The sequence below is a fragment of the Actinia tenebrosa genome, unplaced genomic scaffold (genome assembly GCF_029948245.1).
Source record: "Actinia tenebrosa isolate PJP-AT-01 unplaced genomic scaffold, QUT_ActTen_1.0 PGA_scaffold1__47_contigs__length_23844297, whole genome shotgun sequence".
NCBI classification, from domain to species: Eukaryota; Metazoa; Cnidaria; class Anthozoa; order Actiniaria; family Actiniidae; genus Actinia; species Actinia tenebrosa.
The window spans coordinates 5,093,776-5,113,079 of NW_028292578.1; the positions used below are offsets into that span (position 1 = coordinate 5,093,776).

Below are 19,304 nucleotides of genomic sequence, written 5' to 3' on the forward strand. Positions count from 1 at the left end.
AAGTTAAACACTTATAACACCACGAACAAACGAGGCACATTTAGCTCACAAACAATGCGAATAGAAGACAAAAACAAGATGAAAATTAAGAGAGAACAAACACTTACCAAACGATGAACGACTCACAATAAGCACATGGCAGACAACACGGCGCGCGGGGTTAATCGGTTAGGGAACCACACGGACACTGGACATACTGAAACGACGGATATACGCACTAACTCAAAACTGTTGAGAAATGCCTCAACACTATGGTTACCATGGTCTGCTATGACTAAATCTGTATCATTCAGAAATGATAAACCTACAGGATTAGACAACTGTCCCTGTGCTCTACCTGGACTACAATACGTCAGTAAGAGATCTCCATCAGAGGTGAATACATGGACACAATGAGAAGAACAATTTACAACAGCGATTCTGCAGTTGTCTCGGTTTACTGCTATACCTCTCAAGCTACTAGATCTTAAATTAAATTTCATGTTAAACTTTCCTGTTGTTTTCATCTCTTGTGGCTTGACATTCACCACTAGTGGACTGTTAGATACATGATTCCCATTCACTTGAACCTCTGCTGTCAACTGACCAGCTACTTTAGCCATGAATTCAACTTCTACTTTACCATCAGTTCTCACATATTTCTTCTCTATTTTCACATTTTCTTCAGGACTAATTTTAATGTGTATAACATCCTTTGGATCAGGAATGAATTCTCCTGCAGGGGTGGATCCAGGGTTTGGACATGAGTAGTTTACTCTGAATTTATACCCAACCCACCATACCCCTATTAGTTATAAACTGCCTAAAAGGATACATCTACCATAGCATGCTGTCTGCAGTCAAGATCCTTGTACAGATTTATCTCAGTTGAAGAATCTAGCACATCAAAGGACATCATGTGAAAAAAATGACATCAAAAGTATTAGTATGTAAAAGTACAATGCAAAATATATGCTATTAAAGGAAAAGTGGCATGGCAGCAAATTGAATACTTTATGAAAGATAGAGAACATACAGTCACAATATCAGTGTACTAGAATTTACATGTACTAGCAGATTATACAAAATGAATACATTACCTTATTTAGATTGAGGTGTTCCACTATAGATGAATTCATTGCTGAGTTCAGTTGAGAATATGTAAAGACCATTCAAGCTTAATTAAAACCCAGTGAACAATATTATAGATTTCAGAAAAGAATAAGTTTTTAAAAATTCCACCTTGTTCCTGTACTGTTCCCCATCAGTTGAATGATTAAAAATCAGATAATTATTAATCCAGATGGAACATAACTCACAAGTACTCTAAGAATACTGGAGTGGTGGTCCAAAAAATATTATATAAAATATTACTGTAAGATATTCTCCATTCTCATTCGTCTAGGATTTAAAGTAGCAAATAAATCTATTATTTCCTCAAGATCTAAGTCCATGTCTCTGTGGGAATGCATCAGTGCCAGTCCATTCATTCTGTCTTGAGCCATAGTATTTCTTAAGTAGTTCTTAAGATTACGGAGGGTTGAAATGGACCTTTCACAAGAAGCAGATGACATAGGGATAGTTATAAGGATTTGAAGTATGGTATGTATATTAGCATAAGCAACATTGTCAATGTGCTCAAGTGTCCCTTCTAAACTATCAGGGATTTCCTCTCCTAGATCATCTTTCCTCATCCACATTTTCTCCCACAGAATAAGTTCTGCTTGTAAACCTGCATAATTAGGTATATCCTGCCTATAATGTTCACAAAAGGCTAATACATTATCCTTCCAAACAATACCAGTGGCCAGCATAATTGATGGAATAACTGAAAGTGCTCTGTAGCAAACAAACACATCATCTTGAAATCTGTTGTTCAGTTGTTGGACTATATGGTCTAGAAAAACTACAGTTAAATTTGTCCTATAATATTCTTCAGGGTTTCGGGCTGCAGCATTGGCTCTGTGAACTTGTCTCTGAGCTACTCTAGGCATGGTTGGTTGAACTGAAACTTGACCTGCTAAAGTGACAGCTTCCTGGTAGAGTGCACTGTGCCTGGCATCAATGTCAGTTCTCATCTCTGTTAAGACTGACTTTAAAAGTGCAAGTTCATCCTTTGCCTTGAGAAGATCCATTGCTTTCTTTTGTAATTTGACAGTGAGAGGTCGGGTTAAATCTAACATGTGTCTAACAATAACAATAGCAACAATAAATGAAAAAGTTATTGCATTCAGTAAGGTCTGTGCATCATTTCTACTAGTTCGATTCCAGTCCCCAGTTCCAAGATCATTGTTGTTCATTGATATGTCTTCAAGCGTAGCAACAACAGGACGAAGAAGTTCTACAACTCTGTCCATTCCTTCTATTCTTTCGATCCATCTTGTTCGGCATACATTTATCAGAACAGTATGGTTAGCTTGAGGCATTATCTCTTTAACCTTCATGACCAAATACTGCTGTCTCTTTGGTGAATTGTTAAAAAAATCAGAAATTCTTTTAACAGTATCCATCATGTTTCTAACAAGTGGTTGTTGGCATGTGTCAGCAACACACAAATTCAGCCTGTGGTTCATATAGTGAACATAAATTGCTTTGTCAAATTCATTTCTTATAAGTGTTGAAACTCCATTCAAGCAACCTGCCATATTGCCTGCCCCATCATAACACTGGCCTCTGCAGTCGTCCATAGAAAGTCCTAATTCTGCTACTGCTGTAAGTATTTTATCTTTGATGGCAGCTCCAGTTGTTCCCTCATCACAAAGAGAAAACCCAATAAATTCTTCTCTAATTATATTTCTTGAATCAATAAATCTTATCACTAAAAAAAGATTTTCTTTGTTAGAAATGTCTGCAGCTTCATCTGCCATAACAGAGAAAAACTTACTGTCTCTGATTTCCTTTGACAAACTAGTTAAAATGTAAGAACCTACTGTTTCTATCATCTGATTCTGGATGGTTTTAGAAATGTAAGTTGCATTTCTGGGTGCAGTTTCCAGGTGATTCTGCAGTATTTGATCACCACTCTGCACTCGAAATTCTAGCAGAGCCTGAAAGTTTCCTGATAGACTAGCATTTGTTGGGTCATCATCGCGTTGACCCCGGAGAGCTATGTTGTTTCGCCCACAGAAAATTATCGTTTCAAACAAAGACTTAAGGACCGTCCTATTTCTATCGATTTGCTGTTGAATATTCAACTGCTGATCTACTGGGACCGCTTGCTGCCTCATTGTTTTCAAAAAGTTATCCATGGCAATTACAGCAAAATTGTGCATCTCACATTTACCGCTGGCGTGTTTTGTAAGTCTCGAAGCCGCTGAAGTCCAACATGTGAGTGGGGACTTCAACAACTTGTCTAATTCATGAGCATTTCTACCAGATTCTACTCCAAACAAAACGCAGGGAAAACAAAATGCTCCATCGAGATATTTAGAGTATGCAAGCCAGGGATATCTTCTAAGCCATTCAAAGACAAACTTACGAGGCTTTCTATTTTCTATTGACAGTGGGAAATCAAAAATCTCACCTGGTTTCCACACATTCTCAATGAACCCCAGCTTATCTTGTGGTGATGAAGAGCCAATTTCTTTAAAATTCAAGCCAATGTCGAAAGGAGAACAGTCCTCCCTCCTGCAAATCGGGTCGCCACGCATTGTAGAATATTCCTTCGTTCAAACTACAGCAAATCTATGACTCTAATCATAAGAACGAAAGAGACCCAACGGGGGTAGGTCTAGCTTTTTATAGTTTTGCTGGTAGTTTATGAGGTAGTTTGCAAAGTAGATAGCCAATCAGAAAAGAGTTTGAGTGGTTTCCAAAACAATCAATGTGTTTCCAGCCAATCAGAGAATTCTTTGAGTAGTTTACGATCATCACATCGGCCTAGCTCTACAACTACGCACGCTCACCCCCTGAGGTTCTATTTGACAAAGGCTGTTTTCCGATCGTTTTCCGATAGCATTCCGATGCGTACCGACGGAGATATCCGAAACCCGAAAATTTTTGCGGGAATCGGTAATAAATCGGCAGAAATGACGAGATTACTCATTTTTGTTTGACTTTTCCTTAATAATTAACTGAAAAACAACCAAGTGAGTTGTTTCTAGAAGTTTCTAGAATAATGTAATACACATATTTTGACATTATTTAGAAAGAAATGATGTGTAGCTTTGAAAAAAATTGAGTAGTTTACGGAAATCACGTAAACTACCCTGGATCCACCCTTGTCCTGTAGAGGCTTTAGTTATCAACACGAGGCTTTCTTTCTTTAAAGCTTCTGTCTCAGGTTTAAATTCGATAGTGCTCTTCGCGTGGTCTGTTTTCAAACAAGTTCGTATTTCTCCCAGCCCTGAATTCACTTCTTGCACCAGCTGTTCATTAGGAACGAACGCAATTCGAGAGGAGAGTGGAATGTAGTTAAAGATGAATCTCTCCGAGCAATGTGTCTCTTGAATGTTCATCGTTTCACTTGCGAGTCCTCTTTCCATCTCATTCTTGATGTATTTTTCGACGTTTTGACTATGATGAATTATATTCAAGTTTGTTGTGGCGGTGTTCAACTTCTCATCGATTTGTCTCAGCAATTCTCTTTCGTTTTCTTGCAGCATTTCGATAATCTTCTTGGTTTTGTCTTTCACTTCTTTTTTGGCTTTTTCTCCTTGTTGTTTGATTGTGTTAGCAATCTTTTCTTGTTGTTGCTTCTCCTTGTCATCTAATCTCAACTGCTCTAGTACCTGCAGATGCTTTGACAATACAGCTTTCTTGATCAAAGCAAACTTATCTAACGAAATTGTCTTATGATCCTTGTGATCGTGTTTCAAGCATGTCAAGCAAATCATGTCTTCACAGTCTTCACAGAATAACTCTAGCCTGTGACTAGGGTGACTTTTACAAGGATTTTCTCTTGTTATTACGAACTCAATATCTTCTTTCTTCAAATCAGCCAGACAAACGACCTTGTGATCTTTGATAAATTCTGAATGGTAATTCTTGCATTCCTCACACATCGAGCGATCACAATCAAAACAATAACAAGATGCTGACGAATGACTCTCAGAAACAGAACAAACCTTTTTTCCTTCTACCAACGCCAGACCCTTTGATATTCTAGAATGAAGTAGACTTGGCTGTAGATCATCCACGCTGCTTGGTTCTGGTAGAGGAGTTTGTGATTTACATCGAGGACACTTGAAGACGTTGACTTCTTCGATCAGCTCTGCGTGTCTTTTGATGCAGGGCTTGCAAAATGTGTCAAAATACGGCAAGATCTTAGGTTCTGTAAGCGTATCATTACACAAAGAACATTGGACTTCCTTCTTTAGATCGTCCACAAACGATTCCATGTTGGCAAGATTTGAGGAAGTAGGCTGAATAATTATGTTCAGACGATTCTTGGAAATGCGCTTGACCCTTGAAGTCCTAAAAATGATGTCACGCGCGCTATGAATGCATAACTCAAGATATAAGGTTACCACGCTCCTGTTTAGGTGTGGTGGAAAATTAGTTAGTGAAATCGAGAAATTTATAGCTATCGCGAGTGCTTCGGCTGGGCGCATTATTGGGAGTTTGTTTATAAAAAACTCGCGCGAAATAAAGAGTTTGTTGCTTGATTGCTTGGCATCTGGCTTTAATGAACTGTCAGACTGCCAAGTTTGCAAACGTCAGTGCGACCACAAACACATCAAGAAAATAAATCCAAAAAGTGTTATGTCCGGTTTAAATACCAAAACTTTGGAGAAAATTTGGCGATCAAATTTTCGTTTTGGTTTAAGTGCGACCCGGGTGTAACATGAGCCACGATAGAAATGTCTTTTCCGTAATATAGTTTACATTTTAGTGTATTATATTTCTTTGTGCTTTACTCGAAGGTTTATAGATGTAGGTGCCCTCGTGGTATTAATGACATAACAATCATAATGAATAACGCAGTCCGCTGTTACGTTTGCACGAATGATTGGTTTTGCCTTAGCCTGTGAGAAAAAAAAAAACAATTTTTAAAAACAAAAATTCGATTTTCCGAATTGAAATTTAATGTTGATTCCCGTGTCTTGAGCTTGTTTTCGAAATAATCAGCATTTAATGGAAGCCTACGCACGAGCTTTTGGAGCAAAAATTGTACCACCGGAAGTGAAAAGAAAAAAATTAAGATTCATAAGATAATAGCTATTTGCAGAATATATGATTGCACGAATGACGGCTAGTCAATCATTCAACAGTAATACATAGATATTTTCGACAAAAAGACAAAGAGATACATTGATTTGTCATATTTTGCAGCTTCGGTGCTCTTAAAAAAATTCGCGAAGTCGAACAAAATTCCCTACAAAAATCTATTTTTTCATGTGTTAGAATATTTAACTTTTTCTAAAATGTTGATTTTTAGGAGTTTATTTAAATAAACTATTAAAAAATAGAGTCTCGTGCAAAATTTGAGGGTTTTGTCCTGTTGAAGCTCAAAACGCGTATGGTTCTTCAATAAAATCTTGTAGATTTTTCAGCAGTTTTTGAGCGCGCGCACATCATGGGCTCAAATTGAAAGTTAAAAAGTCACCTTAAACTCAACCAATGTCAGAGAAAACTGAAAGCCTGTTGGAAGTACATCATAAAGGAGTGCCAAAATGTCAATTCGTTGATTTTTCTTTATTTATCTTCCAGAGGATGGTGGTTGGAGTACCTGGAGTGTATGGAGTGGATGTGGAATAGGGCTGTGTGGTGGAGGAAAGAAAGTTAGAACGCGATCCTGTACCAATCCTGAACCGTCTGGAGGCGGAAGAGAATGCGAGGGAGAATCTTTTAAACAGGAGGAATGCCCAGGTTTTAATAAACTAGGATTTAATACCATTGACATATGCTAACATAATCAGAGCCCATCCCACACGGCTTACCGCCTCATCTCTCATCTACTACTTTTTCGTGGGATTCTACCAACACACTAGATACACCATGCTGACGAGGACGAATATAGGCCGAAACAGCTGTCCATGGTTTCTAGTTGAACTGGCTCATTTTTTACGCGACTTGAAGTTGTGAAAGGGCCATTGGCTCTCTTCTTCAGTCGTTCCATACAAGGATCGTAATTTACCTATTACGCATGTGCTAACATAATCAGAGCACGTGTCATCCGCTAGAGCCGTATCATTTCTTAGGCCTTGTCCACACGTATCCGGATATTTTTGAACCCACGTAGCGTATTCGCATCGTTTTAGACCATCCACACGTGTCCGATACGTATCCGGATATCAAAATCTTAGGTTAAGAAAACATACGCACTTGAGCATGACCATGAGTGCGCGTTAAAGATTGGTGCTATATTACGTCAGCGTATTCACACGGATATACGGATTCGATCGTCCACACGGCGCCGGATCGACACCGTATTAAAAAAAATTCATTCTGGAGACCGTATTCAAAAAGTATTCGTCTATCGTATTCGCTAGATACGTGTGAAATGAAGGCCAATCCGCAACAAAAAAAAATAAATTAAAAAAAAAAAAAAAAAAAGGTTGCGGATTCAAAAATAAACGGATACGTGTAGACGGGGAATTAGTTAAACGGTTGCGCATGAGAAGACACAAGAATATGAATACAACTCTAACAAAGCATCTCATTTTCATGAAAATGACACATGTTGGAGATGGGAAAACTTTTTTTAGGAAACATTCCTTATAGTATCATTTCTTTGTTTAACGGTTGTGCATTAGAAGACGCATGAATATGGATACAACTCTAACGAAGAACCTTATTCTCAAGAGAATGACACGTGGTCTGAAACAGGAAAATACATTCAACCCAAGCTAAAGGGGTCTATCTTACCTCGAATGTTTATGGTTTTTTTTATTTTTGTCATTTCTTAAATCCTTTTTTTAGTTGACGGAGGCTGGGGGCCCTGGTCCCAATATTCGCCTTGTACAAAGACCTGTGGAGGATCCTTGGTATGGAGAACACGAGAGTGTAACAATCCAGAACCAAAAGGAGGTGGAAGACCATGTAGTGAAATTGGCGCCAGAGAAACGAAGATGGATTGTACTTTCCCTTGCGAAAGTATGAATGATAGTCATTCGTAGATGTGACATCTTTAAATATAACTCGATATCTCAACATGTACATAAGTCGTTTGCTTCTTTGTGCTTGATGGTCGCTCTATGACCCCTGAGCGGGGGAAAAAGTCGGCAGAGAGCGAAATTGGACCGACTTATGGAATCAGTCTATTGATTTCTATACATGAGTCGCACGAGGACCCAAGAATGGTTGCAGATTAGAGATAACGAGTTAAGGAGGCTCTGGGTAGTTTTGGTCTGGCACACCTAGCCGCATTGAAACGGCTACAACTTCGTCTTGAATAACTCGATCTGCAAGCGCTTTTCACACAATGTCAGGAAAGGATTAAAGGTTTCAAAAATGATTAATTAGTTTAAAGCGGCCTTTTCATTATGACGTAATGATGACATCATAGAAATCGTTTACCGCGTATTTTCTCGAAAACTAGACCTAAACTTTCAAAGCGACTTGCACCAGTCGATAGTATTCATCAAGGCACCCAACATATTGCAATATGAAAAAAATGTATGAGAGCGTTTTCCAAATATTACGCGGTGAATATTTTCATGGACTTTTACTATTATTTCCAGCGTGTCAACTTTATACCCTCAAAATCGGGACTTTAATTTAGTGGATTCAATATTTTTAGTAGCTAGAATATAGGTACGGATATAGACACTGTCCTTATTGAGTATGAATCAAATTGTGACTTTCTTTCTAACGTTATGGATTTTTTGATATGAAGCTAAATGACCCCATTTGTTGTCAAAAGCGATAGAAAATATCGTTGAAAGCGGCATTCAAAAAATCGTCGAACGATTTTTTTCTAAATGAAGTCACTAAAAGATGTATCTTTTACAAATATTCTCCTTTAATTTCATATGCATTGAAGGGTTTTAAGGCAGTCAAATAAAAATAAGTACGCTCATAACTACTTTCGCTCACGGGCTGCTTGTTGATTATTCACGCTTGACTTCCGTGTTATTCCTTGTCGTGTGCTGTTAGTATCGAGCGTACTTATTTTTATTTGACTGCCTTAAAACCCTTCAATGCATATGAAATTAAAGGAGAATATTTGTAAAAGATACATCTTTTAGTGACTTCATTTAGAAAAAAATCGTTCGACGATTTTTTGAATGCCGCTTTCAACGATATTTTCTATCGCTTTTGACAACAAATGGGGTCATTTAGCTTCATATCAAAAAATCCATAACGTTAGAAAGAAAGTCACAATTTGATTCATACTCAATAAGGACAGTGTCTATATCCGTACCTATATTCTAGCTACTAAAAATATTGAATCCACTAAACTAAAGTCCCGATTTTGAGGGTATAAAGTTGACACGCTGGAAATAATAGTAAAAGTCCATGAAAATATTCACCGCGTAATATTTGGAAAACGCTCTCATACATTTTTTTCATATTGCAATATGTTGGGTGCCTTGATGAATACTATCGACTGGTGCAAGTCGCTTTGAAAGTTTAGGTCTAGTTTTCGAGAAAATACGCGGTAAACGATTTCTATGATGTCATCATTACGTCATAATGAAAAGGCCGCTTTAAACTAATTAATCATTTTTGAAACCTTTAATCCTTTCCTGACATTGTGTGAAAAGCGCTTGCAGATCGAGTTATTCAAGACGAAGTTGTAGCCGTTTCAATGCGGCTAGGTGTGCCAGACCAAAACTACCCTGAGCCTCCTTAAGAGACTTAAGAGATAAGAACTAAGATTCATAGTTTTGTCTCCATTTGTCTGCAGCTGCGCGACTTGATGGTCAGTGGTCTGAATGGTCAGCATGGTCCGCATGCGCAAAGACTTGTGGAGGAGGCCTGGTAACTAGAACTCGGAAGTGTGACAATCCCACTCCTGCGCGAGGAGGAATGATTTGTCCTGGAGATGAGATAGAATCTGCAATGGACTGTCCGAACTCCTGTCCAAGTAAGACCTGCAGATATATTACGTTTAAGTAAACTTGATGCAAGAACTGAAAGTTGGTAGCTGAATGATGTGTACATACATAATATGCACATACTGGTATTCGTATTATGATATATACAAGAAAATCTTAATTTCTTAAAAGGTTTAAAGATTTTTGATATTCAAGCGTTTAGTTTTCTAACGACCAGTTGATATTTTTTGGCAGTCGATGGAGGTTGGGGCGAGTGGGGTGAGTGGTCTCGATGTAGCAAAACCTGTGGACAAGGCTACATAACCAGGAGTCGTAAATGTGACAATCCAGAGCCAGAATACGGGGGTAGAGACTGTGGAGACCTAAGCGTACACACAAGTACTTGTAAAATAAGACCATGTCCAAGTAAGATAGCCAAACGTTTGTCATTGCTGCTCTTACTGTTATTATTCGTGCATTGTCAGTTGTCATTTCTTATTGTTGTATAGCTATTGTCGTTGTAGTTATTCGTTTTCGTTTTCTTTGAAAGTTTTGCTTGAAAATGTTCATTGAAGGTTCAACTTTCTTGAAAAAATGTTTTTTTTTGTTATCTTTATTAGACGCTGTCGATGGAAACTGGGGGGCCTGGGGCGAGTTTGGGGAGTGTTCGGAGAAATTGTACTGTCACAAAGGGCAGAAAACAAGAAAACGAGAATGTAACAATCCGATTCCTAGAGAAGGTGGAGACCAGTGTCCTGGCACCAACACTGAAAAAATCGAATGTCCAACACAAAACTGCATTGGTAAATATTTTATAATTGGTCGATACGATGTGATGAAAAAACCAATCAAATGCCCTAAACATGCTTTAATCTTTAAGAAGGCACAAGGGTTTGCACTGTTTGGTGATGGCAGCTATTTTGATCAATAAGATGCCGCGATGTTTGATTAATGAAATGTTTTTACACGAGTCAAAATGTCAATTAGTAGTTGTCCTCCAATATGGCTGCCGTGGTTTAAACCTGCTTCTGACCTGTGAAGTCATTTGTAAAGCGAGCTAATGAGTTGTAAGCAAGATAGAAGTCGTAGAAAAACACGAAGCGTTGCCGAGTTTCTCTTTGACTTCTTGGGTGCTCTATAGTTCCCATCTATCAAATTATATAATATATAACCACGAGCAGACGTTTTATATTACTTTTATAAAATAAATAAGACGTTTTAGCTGAGCGTGTTTTTGCACTCTGATATATTAAATATAGTTTTTCAAGCGTTGTGACCAATCAGAGCGCACGTATAGTATCTCAAATATTTTTATTACAATATCATTATTTACAATCTTTCGTTTTGTAGACGGTCCTCGAGATCGAGCAGCCTCTAAGAAAATTCTGCAATCTTCGGAGTTGTATGCAGGATGCCCGTCCGACACAGCTTCTCTTGTGGACAGTCAAGAGAACGATAAATGTGTAGACCTAACTTTGAACACTTACTTCAAAGGCATTAAACAATTTCTGAGAAGTGGATATGTCGCCAGAACTTATGTCAAAGTACAAGAAACGAATTTGACTAAACTCTGTTTTGAACCAGCATTAATGTTAATGGTTGGTCAGTTGAATCAATCGTTTCCTAAGTTCTCTCAACTTCCGGCTCCTCCGTCGTATCAACGACCAGGTGACTTGAATCATACTAAGATCATCAGCGTTTATCTGAGAAATGATGGCTCCCTATATGCAGGTAGGAATAAAAAGAATACTCTTCCCGATATTCCAGTCAACTTATCCCATAATGGCCTACTTCGACGATACGGCGGCCATCTTGCCAGGGGGCAAAACAAAACAAAGATGATATATATGAATATATATATTTTCGTGTGCTAATCTTTCTTTTATGGGTAAAGGTAATCGATGTGCTGCCTTAATTCATCATTTGTTTTGTATTCTCTTGTGGTGAGCTGTTAAAATCAATCGACTTCATTACTGTAAATAGCTTAATCCCCCCCAAATTGGACGACCCAAAATGCATTACGATTAAAGATGGCCTTCGCATCTTCGAAGTAGTCCATTCTTGAGGAGCATGTTACGGCATCGCCGCCATTTTACTTGACTTCATGTAATGCAGGCAGCCCAAGCAATGTTTTTCATAGGAGTCCGTAAAAGAAAATACAAAGATTTAAAAAATATTTATAGTTGAACACACTTTTAATGATATAGATTTGTATGACTCTCTAATGGGCTCTTAATGGGCTCTTAATGGGCTCTTAGTACAGAAAGTCGTTTTCAAGACATTTTTTGCTTCCTTTCTGATTTGTGGTCTTACTTGTTTGACCAAAACTTAGTAAAAACCTCAAACGGTTTCAGATTTATGTTCAAAAACGTGTTTGACTTTCCTCGTCTTCCATAGGCTTGTCATAACAAGATGCCAGACGTCCCTGAAACGTCACTCATTTGTCAAACCCCTTTTTTTCCAAACTCACTTCTCATTGGTCGATTTCCTTGGCACTTCTCTTCCTCAGTGCCCATGGGATTTTCTTTTCGCTCGATTCTCTCGACCAACAAGAAGTGCTTTTGGAAAACTGTCTCGTATTTTTGTTGTTGTATCACCCAATATTTTCAATAAATTAATGCATTTTTCCAGGTAATTTTCTACTTGGTACGGAGGATCAGTACTCCACACAGAAGTTCACACTGGACAAACCAAGATTTTATTTCCAATACACGCCGACTAATCAAAGAATATTTGCACATGGTTATAAGGATATCGCAGGAGCAAAGTTTGAGTTAGAGGTGACTGGAGTCAACGAAAAGGAATTCGAGGCAACTGGAACCAGTCGTGATTACACTAATGCAGGTAGTTCTTTTTTGAACAAGTTCAAAGCAGTCGTAGACGGTACTGGGGCACTTTCCATTTACCCGCCGGAAAAACCGGAAATTCCGGTTGGACCAAAGACGGGGTATGTGCCATTCCAATCGGAAAGTTCCGGAAAACTCGGTCTTCCGATTGAGGAAATCCACTTTTCCGCTCTTTTGGTTCTTCCGGTAGACGCATGTACCATTTATCGGAATTCAAAGTTTCGCGCTCTTTTCTTACCATTAGCAAACACATTTTCAACCAAATGTATTGTTTCAAGTATTAGTGGTAAGCGCCCTTGATGATGTTCAGTCATCCTGCAGGAAGGTCAATACTTCATGATCGTATATATTTTTCCAAATTCAATCTGAACTGTTTGGCTTTTGCTTCAGACATACTTGAATCATAGCAATACTTGAGGGAGTGGGTTAAAAACGTTAACACATGCCTTAACGACTCCCTGCAAGGTTTTTGGTACTTGACTGGATCTATCTATACTGAAAGTGTTCTTATTTATCAATCTATCTTTCAATTGTTTTTAAGCGAGAATCGAAGCAGCAATGGCAACACCATCTTTTGAACGAGGTGATAACAAAAACGAAGATGAAATTGAAAAGTTAGATGGAAGGCTCAACACTAATTTTGGCAAAGATTCAGATCAGGTCCAAAACGTCTACCAAAGTGCTACCAATTCCTCTGTATTGATTTCAAACAAGCTAGACCAATCATTGCGGAACAGAATATTAGACATTAGTAATAAAAAAGATACCACGGAATACACAAGGACCCGTTCATTTGTAAACAGTTTGGAAATCAAGTCATTTATTTTTGATATCTTGAAAAAGATAGGGCTATATTTAGTCCGAGTAAAAGAACTTTCTATTGGTATCCATAACAAGGGCGGGGTGTTTGCTATACGAGTAACCGGCACTGCAGAACCCATTGCACTTATTAGAGCGAATATTCATTTTGAGGTCATTAAGAATGGAGTGTTTGCTGTGGGGATCACCGCTGACCAGGCAGAACTGCAGGGACTGACCAACAGGATATTCTGCGGCAATAGTGTTCATTTGTTTGGAAAACTACGGGAACCTGCTGTGAGTAAAGCTTATTTGGTCTCATCCAAATCTACAGAGTTTTATTTTTCCCCAATGTCATTTCCTGTGCTGGAATGCACGCATGCGCATACGCTCTAATTAGCAATTAGTCCCCAAACCCGGATGGGCTATTGACTCATAGGCCATGAGGGCGAGATAACTAATTTTTTTAGTCAAATTAGTAATCCAGGAAAATAATTTATTTAAATAAAAGAAGTCTGAATTTTTTTTGCCATCCAGAAAAAGTCATGTTTTGGCTCATGTTATTGCTGCCTTCACGTGATGGTGCAAAGCTTCTACTCAAGAAATTGACAGATTTTCTGAAATTGGAAAACATCACACCCAAACTACTACGGTCTCTTTTGAGCTCCTTGCAAAATTTGATTTTTTTTTTTTCAGATTGGTTTCTGTTTCGCTCAAGAAGGCTTCGATTTCACTGATACTGCCGTTCAGTTCACTCGCGAACCTTTGCGAACAATGAAAAACGATCTCATAACGGACGGCCTTTTCTTTGGATTTAACGCCAAGCTACCTGAATATCAGGAGTGCGGAGACTCAATCATGTGTAAATTTGCTGTAAAACTCCTTGGAGCGAACACCAACATACAGTTCTACGGTTTTGTCAAGTGTTCTATGGCGAAGGTCGTTGGAAGAATTGCTAAGTTACCAGAAGGAACGAACAAAGGCAAGTTTAGACTGAGCAAAATCGAGTTATCTGTGGAGGTAAGCCATCTAGTTATTCATTTTTTAGTTATAACAATTTTCTGGTGATTCACTACTGTTTTTATGAACTCTTCAATAATTGAAACCTCCACTCTCAGACCTCCGGGGCGGGGCGGGAATCATTAGTACTGCGCCGCCCTGTCTCGGGAGTAGGGGGCGAGGGTTTCAATTGATTAGTGCACTATTGCTACGCGCTGATCGAGACAAGAGTCTAAATATCGTTCAAGATCGTAACCGCGCACTATGTTACACGAGGCCAACTTTTAGCTCGAAAAATTGATGTTAAACATCGTCTCGTTTAGCATCATCTTTATTAATATTTTTTAATTTTTATTTTATTATAGTAGCAGCAAAATTAATGTCTCAGTTATACAACTTGTGGCCCTCGAAAACAAAAAATAAAAATACGTACTCGATGAGTACATGTGTCTATAGCTGATAGATAGACAGCAACATTTTTGAATCATGTATATGTAGAATATTCACTTGCAGGTATTCAGGGCTTAATATTCTGCTTACGGAGCTCAGTTATTCCTTTAAAGGACTTAATATTATCACTGTAAAGATCTGAGTCAGTTTGGGCACCGTGGACCTCAAGTTCTGAAGGCCGCACACTAACCACCTGAGCTACGCCTATATATAACGTCACCATAACGATTTATTTGATTGACAGTAGTCTACTGCTTGATTTCCCCGTCGCGACTGTTGTTTTGATCAGCGTGTAGCAGTGAAAACAATAGCAATAGCAATTAAAGTACTTCAATGAATACTTAAATGATTTATTTCGTGACATCTCTTTTTATAGATCAAATTTGCCACGCCTTTACCAGCTCTTGCATTTACCATCGAGTTAGCAATTCCAATAAAGGGAGAGATTGTAAAAGGAACAGCAGTTGTTAGTAAGGATGAACTATATGTCGGTGGAACCTTAAAACTACAAGTACCTGTACCTACACTTAATGGAGAACTCTACATGAAAGGAACATGGAGGAAAGCATTTGCGATTCCATTTTTGACGATCAAAGATTCAAAAGTTGGGTTAGTAAGTAAGCTGTAAAAACAGAATAGGATAAAGGAGCAGAAACAGAGCTCACCTCGTTTACCACAGGGTACAATGAATATTTCCATTTCTCAGTGATTTTTTTGTTTGATCGGTCGAATCGGGCTGCATTAGCTATTAAAAAATAAATGCTCATTTTTCCATCCTGGTCAACATTTTTTCCCATCTTCCAAGTCCTTCCACTCGATACTCGGCAATATGCCATTCGCAGGACATTAATCATATAAATGTTACTGGATGGCAAAAAAAACAACAAACAACCAAACAACAAAACAACAAAACAACAAAACAACAAAACAACAAAACAACAAAACAACAAAACAACAAAACAACAAAACAACAAACAACAAACAACAAAACAACAAAACAACAAAACAACAAAAAAACAAAACAACAAACAACAAAACAACAAAACAACAAAACAACAAAACAACAAAACAACAAAACAACAAAACAACAAAACAACAAAACAACAAAACAACAAAACAACAAAACAACAAAACAACAAAACAACAAAACAACAAAACAAAACAAAACAAAATAAAATAAAAATAAAATAAAAACAACAAAAAAAAGCAAAACAAAACAAAAACAAAAACAAGAACAAAAACGAAAAAAACAAAACAAAACAAAACAAAACAAAACAAAACAAAAAATAATTCAACTGGATTACTAATGTCATATCCAAAACCGTTTCCAAAAAGGATATTTTCCCTTATGAGATACCTTCGATTTCAAGTTACAAATCAATTTAAAGTTTGTTTGCCATCCAGCAGAGCCTTCCTTAAGGAACCTTGAGCTGAATTCGTTATCAAAGTGATATATTATAGCACGTGACTGTTTGTTGCAAAAGACCTGTTGTTCAAAATAGTATTTTTTTTTTTTTCAACACAGGATGACCATCAATCTAGCCCATGGCATACCTCAAGGGCTCGAGCTTCAAGGTACCATAGAAGTAGGATATGACTGCTTTGGACCCCAAGCTTTTGATTTTACCACTGGACATTGTATAAGGGCAAAAGCGTCAATAGGTGTAGACGTCAATCCATTCAAGGGATATGTCAGTGCCCAATTATCATCCCTGACTCTGGGCGTGGTGTTTAGGTTATTGGGCTCCAAAATACAAATGCCCAAAGTTGTTGACGAGACTGGATTTCCTAAAGGAGTAGAGGTAAGTATATCAAGCTTAAGATATATTTTGATAATACATACAATGAAACAAACCAAACAATGATCAACAGGACGACCGACCGACCGACCATCTAACACCACCTATCAACCACACCTACCAAACAAACAACCAAATGATCGCGACCTACCGGTAGATGAACCCATCGACCCACTGGCGTCCGAACGACAATCAAACCGAACAGCACACTTATCAACCAATCAACGCTGAAGCGACAGAGAAATCGAGCAACCATCCAACCCCCCCACCGACCAAACGACCAACCTGCTAACCAACCGACCGACAGATAGATGAAACAACCTAACCACCAAACGACAATCCGACTGATCGACCAACCAACCAACCGGCACCTGACGAGCATGGCCACGCGATCAATAAACCGAACAGGATATTAATAACTGATATTTTTTGTTTATTAGATTTCTGTTTCCCTGCCTGACACAAAAGGGTCTTATGCAGGTGAAGATAAAAAGATCAAAAAGGGGTTTTACTTGAAGGGTATGATTAACATATTCGGATTTAGCCCGTCCATCGAAATAGCAATTTCATTAAAGGTAAGATCATTGACATGAACAACGTAATGTAAATAAACTGTTGATGTTTTGTGCGTGTGGGTGGGCGTGTGGACGGTTACTGTGCTGTTTGTAAGAAAAGGGGATTGTCAAATGTCCATCCATCCATCCATCCATCCATCCATCCATCCATCCATCCATCCATCCATCCATCCATCCATCCATCCATCCATCCCTCGATCCATCCATCCATCCATCCATCCCTCGATCCATCCATCCATCCATCCATCCATCCATCCATCCATCCATCCATCCATCCATCCATCCATCCATCCATCCATCCATCCAGCGTTATATCCAATTGTCTTATTATTTAATCAATTCAGTAGGAAATATCTTTCCATCTATCCAGCGTTATATTATATTATCTTATTATTTAATCGATTTTTAGGAAATATCATTTAAGGCCGAACTGGGCAAGATTCATTTACCAGGAGATGTCGTCATTTCCAGATCTCTGACCGATAACAAAAACGGTCCAGTTTTCATTATCAAAGCCACTCGTGATCCACTAAACATAGAGGTATTGTACTGGCTCAGTTAACTACGATACATATGAGTCGCGTCACGTGTCTAAGGCCCCGTCCACACGTGTCCGGAAATTTGTTTGCGTCCACACCGTCCACACGAATCCGTTTTCGTAAAATTTGCGTATACGGACACAAAAATTAACGGGCACGTGTGGACGGGGCCTAAGGGGTCCTTTCTGCAAATAACCCTCAATCGAGAAACAAGCGGATAAATATAATTTATTTAAAGCAAATTTTATCAAAGTAAACCTTACTGCACGGGCGTTATGTGATATTAATGCGCTGCCTCAGTGCTGATAGTCATGGGCTCGAAATCTGGGACCACATTTTATATGATCTCTGCTGAATAAAAGAGCCTTTGTACCATCACGCGATGATAGTCACGACAGTAGTGTTTACCCCGGGAAACTGAATTCTGGCATATGTAACTGATCAGATTGGACCAGATTCAATGGACTAGTACGACGATATACGGCGGCCATTTTTCCAAGAGGCAAAACAAAATAAAGATGACATTTGTTGTTTGTATTTCTTTTATGGGTAAAGGTGATCGATGTGCCGTCTTTATTCATCTTTTGTTGTATTCTGTTATAATATTTTTTCGTGGCGAGCTGTTAATATCAATCGATGTCATTACTGTAACAAAGCTTTATTGGCCCCCTGTACTGCACGCCTTGTGATCTGAGATGGCCGCCATATCGTCGAAGTAATCCATTGATCTTGACTCCTTTCATAGCTGCCATCACATGATGGTGTAGTAAAGCCTCTATTTGGAATTTTTTTCTACTCGAAGGTGAATATCCATGGCGCAATCAGCTTATTTGGAAATAAAGAAGAAGTGCAGCTAAAACTCACAAAAGAACTGATGCTTACAAAATTGAACCTCATATTGTTTTCGTACTTAAAAGCGAACGTTACACTAAACGCTAATTACACGACAAAGAAAGCCCTAACCGATTTAGGGATCGTAGCGAATGTCACGATAATTTCACACTTAGAAGACCTTGCAAATAAAACGGTATGGTATTTGAACGAAAAAATTAAAGACGGAATTAAGAAATTGGAACATGCCAGATTTAGAGTAAAAGCAGCAGTATCAGAGTGTATAGAGGATGCAGAAAAGATGTGCCAGTTATGCGAAGAGATATCCCAAAACCACTTACAGCAAGAATGTGAGAAGGGATGGAACAAGTTCAAACATTTCGTTGGGAGTATGGCCGACAAATTTGGTAAGCAATAACCAATATGTTCTCAAACTATTGGTGACGTGCGTTCTTCCTTGCCATGAGAATAAAAAGACAAAAAAAAAAAAAAAAAAAAGAACAAAAGAAAAAGAACAAAGAAAAAAGAAAAGAAAAGAAAAGAAAAAAAAGGAAAAAAAGACACC

The 19,304-nt window shown here is 38.3% G+C and overlaps 3 protein-coding genes across 4 annotated transcripts; all 3 read right to left on the minus strand.

Annotated features, from left to right (window-relative positions):
* Nucleotides 1–76: 76 nt before the first annotated feature.
* LOC148909740 (uncharacterized) lies at nucleotides 77–791 on the minus strand. The gene has a single exon (XM_089033292.1). It carries the CDS (start codon nucleotides 600–602, stop codon nucleotides 123–125), a length of 480 nt encoding a protein of 159 aa, XP_088889418.1. The 5' UTR covers nucleotides 603–791; the 3' UTR covers nucleotides 77–122.
* A 528-nt stretch (nucleotides 792–1,319) lies between these two features.
* LOC148909741 (52 kDa repressor of the inhibitor of the protein kinase-like) lies at nucleotides 1,320–3,918 on the minus strand. 2 transcript variants are annotated; one of them, XM_089033283.1, is made up of 2 exons: nucleotides 3,503–3,918; nucleotides 1,320–2,729 (listed from the first exon to the last, which is right to left on the minus strand). In XM_089033283.1, the coding sequence occupies exons 1-2, from the start codon at nucleotides 3,515–3,517 to the stop codon at nucleotides 1,350–1,352; spliced, it is 1,395 nt and encodes a 464-aa protein (XP_088889409.1). In that variant the 5' UTR covers nucleotides 3,518–3,918; the 3' UTR covers nucleotides 1,320–1,349. The 2 variants fall into 2 exon arrangements, with proteins under 2 accessions (XP_088889409.1, XP_088889408.1); XM_089033282.1 differs by having other exon boundaries at nucleotides 1,320–3,918.
* Nucleotides 3,919–4,068: 150 nt separating this feature from the next.
* Nucleotides 4,069–5,442, minus strand: LOC148909742 (uncharacterized). Its single transcript, XM_089033288.1, has one exon. The coding sequence runs from the start codon at nucleotides 5,316–5,318 to the stop codon at nucleotides 4,119–4,121; it is 1,200 nt and encodes a 399-aa protein (XP_088889414.1). The 5' UTR covers nucleotides 5,319–5,442; the 3' UTR covers nucleotides 4,069–4,118.
* Between the last annotated feature and the right edge of the window lie 13,862 nt (nucleotides 5,443–19,304).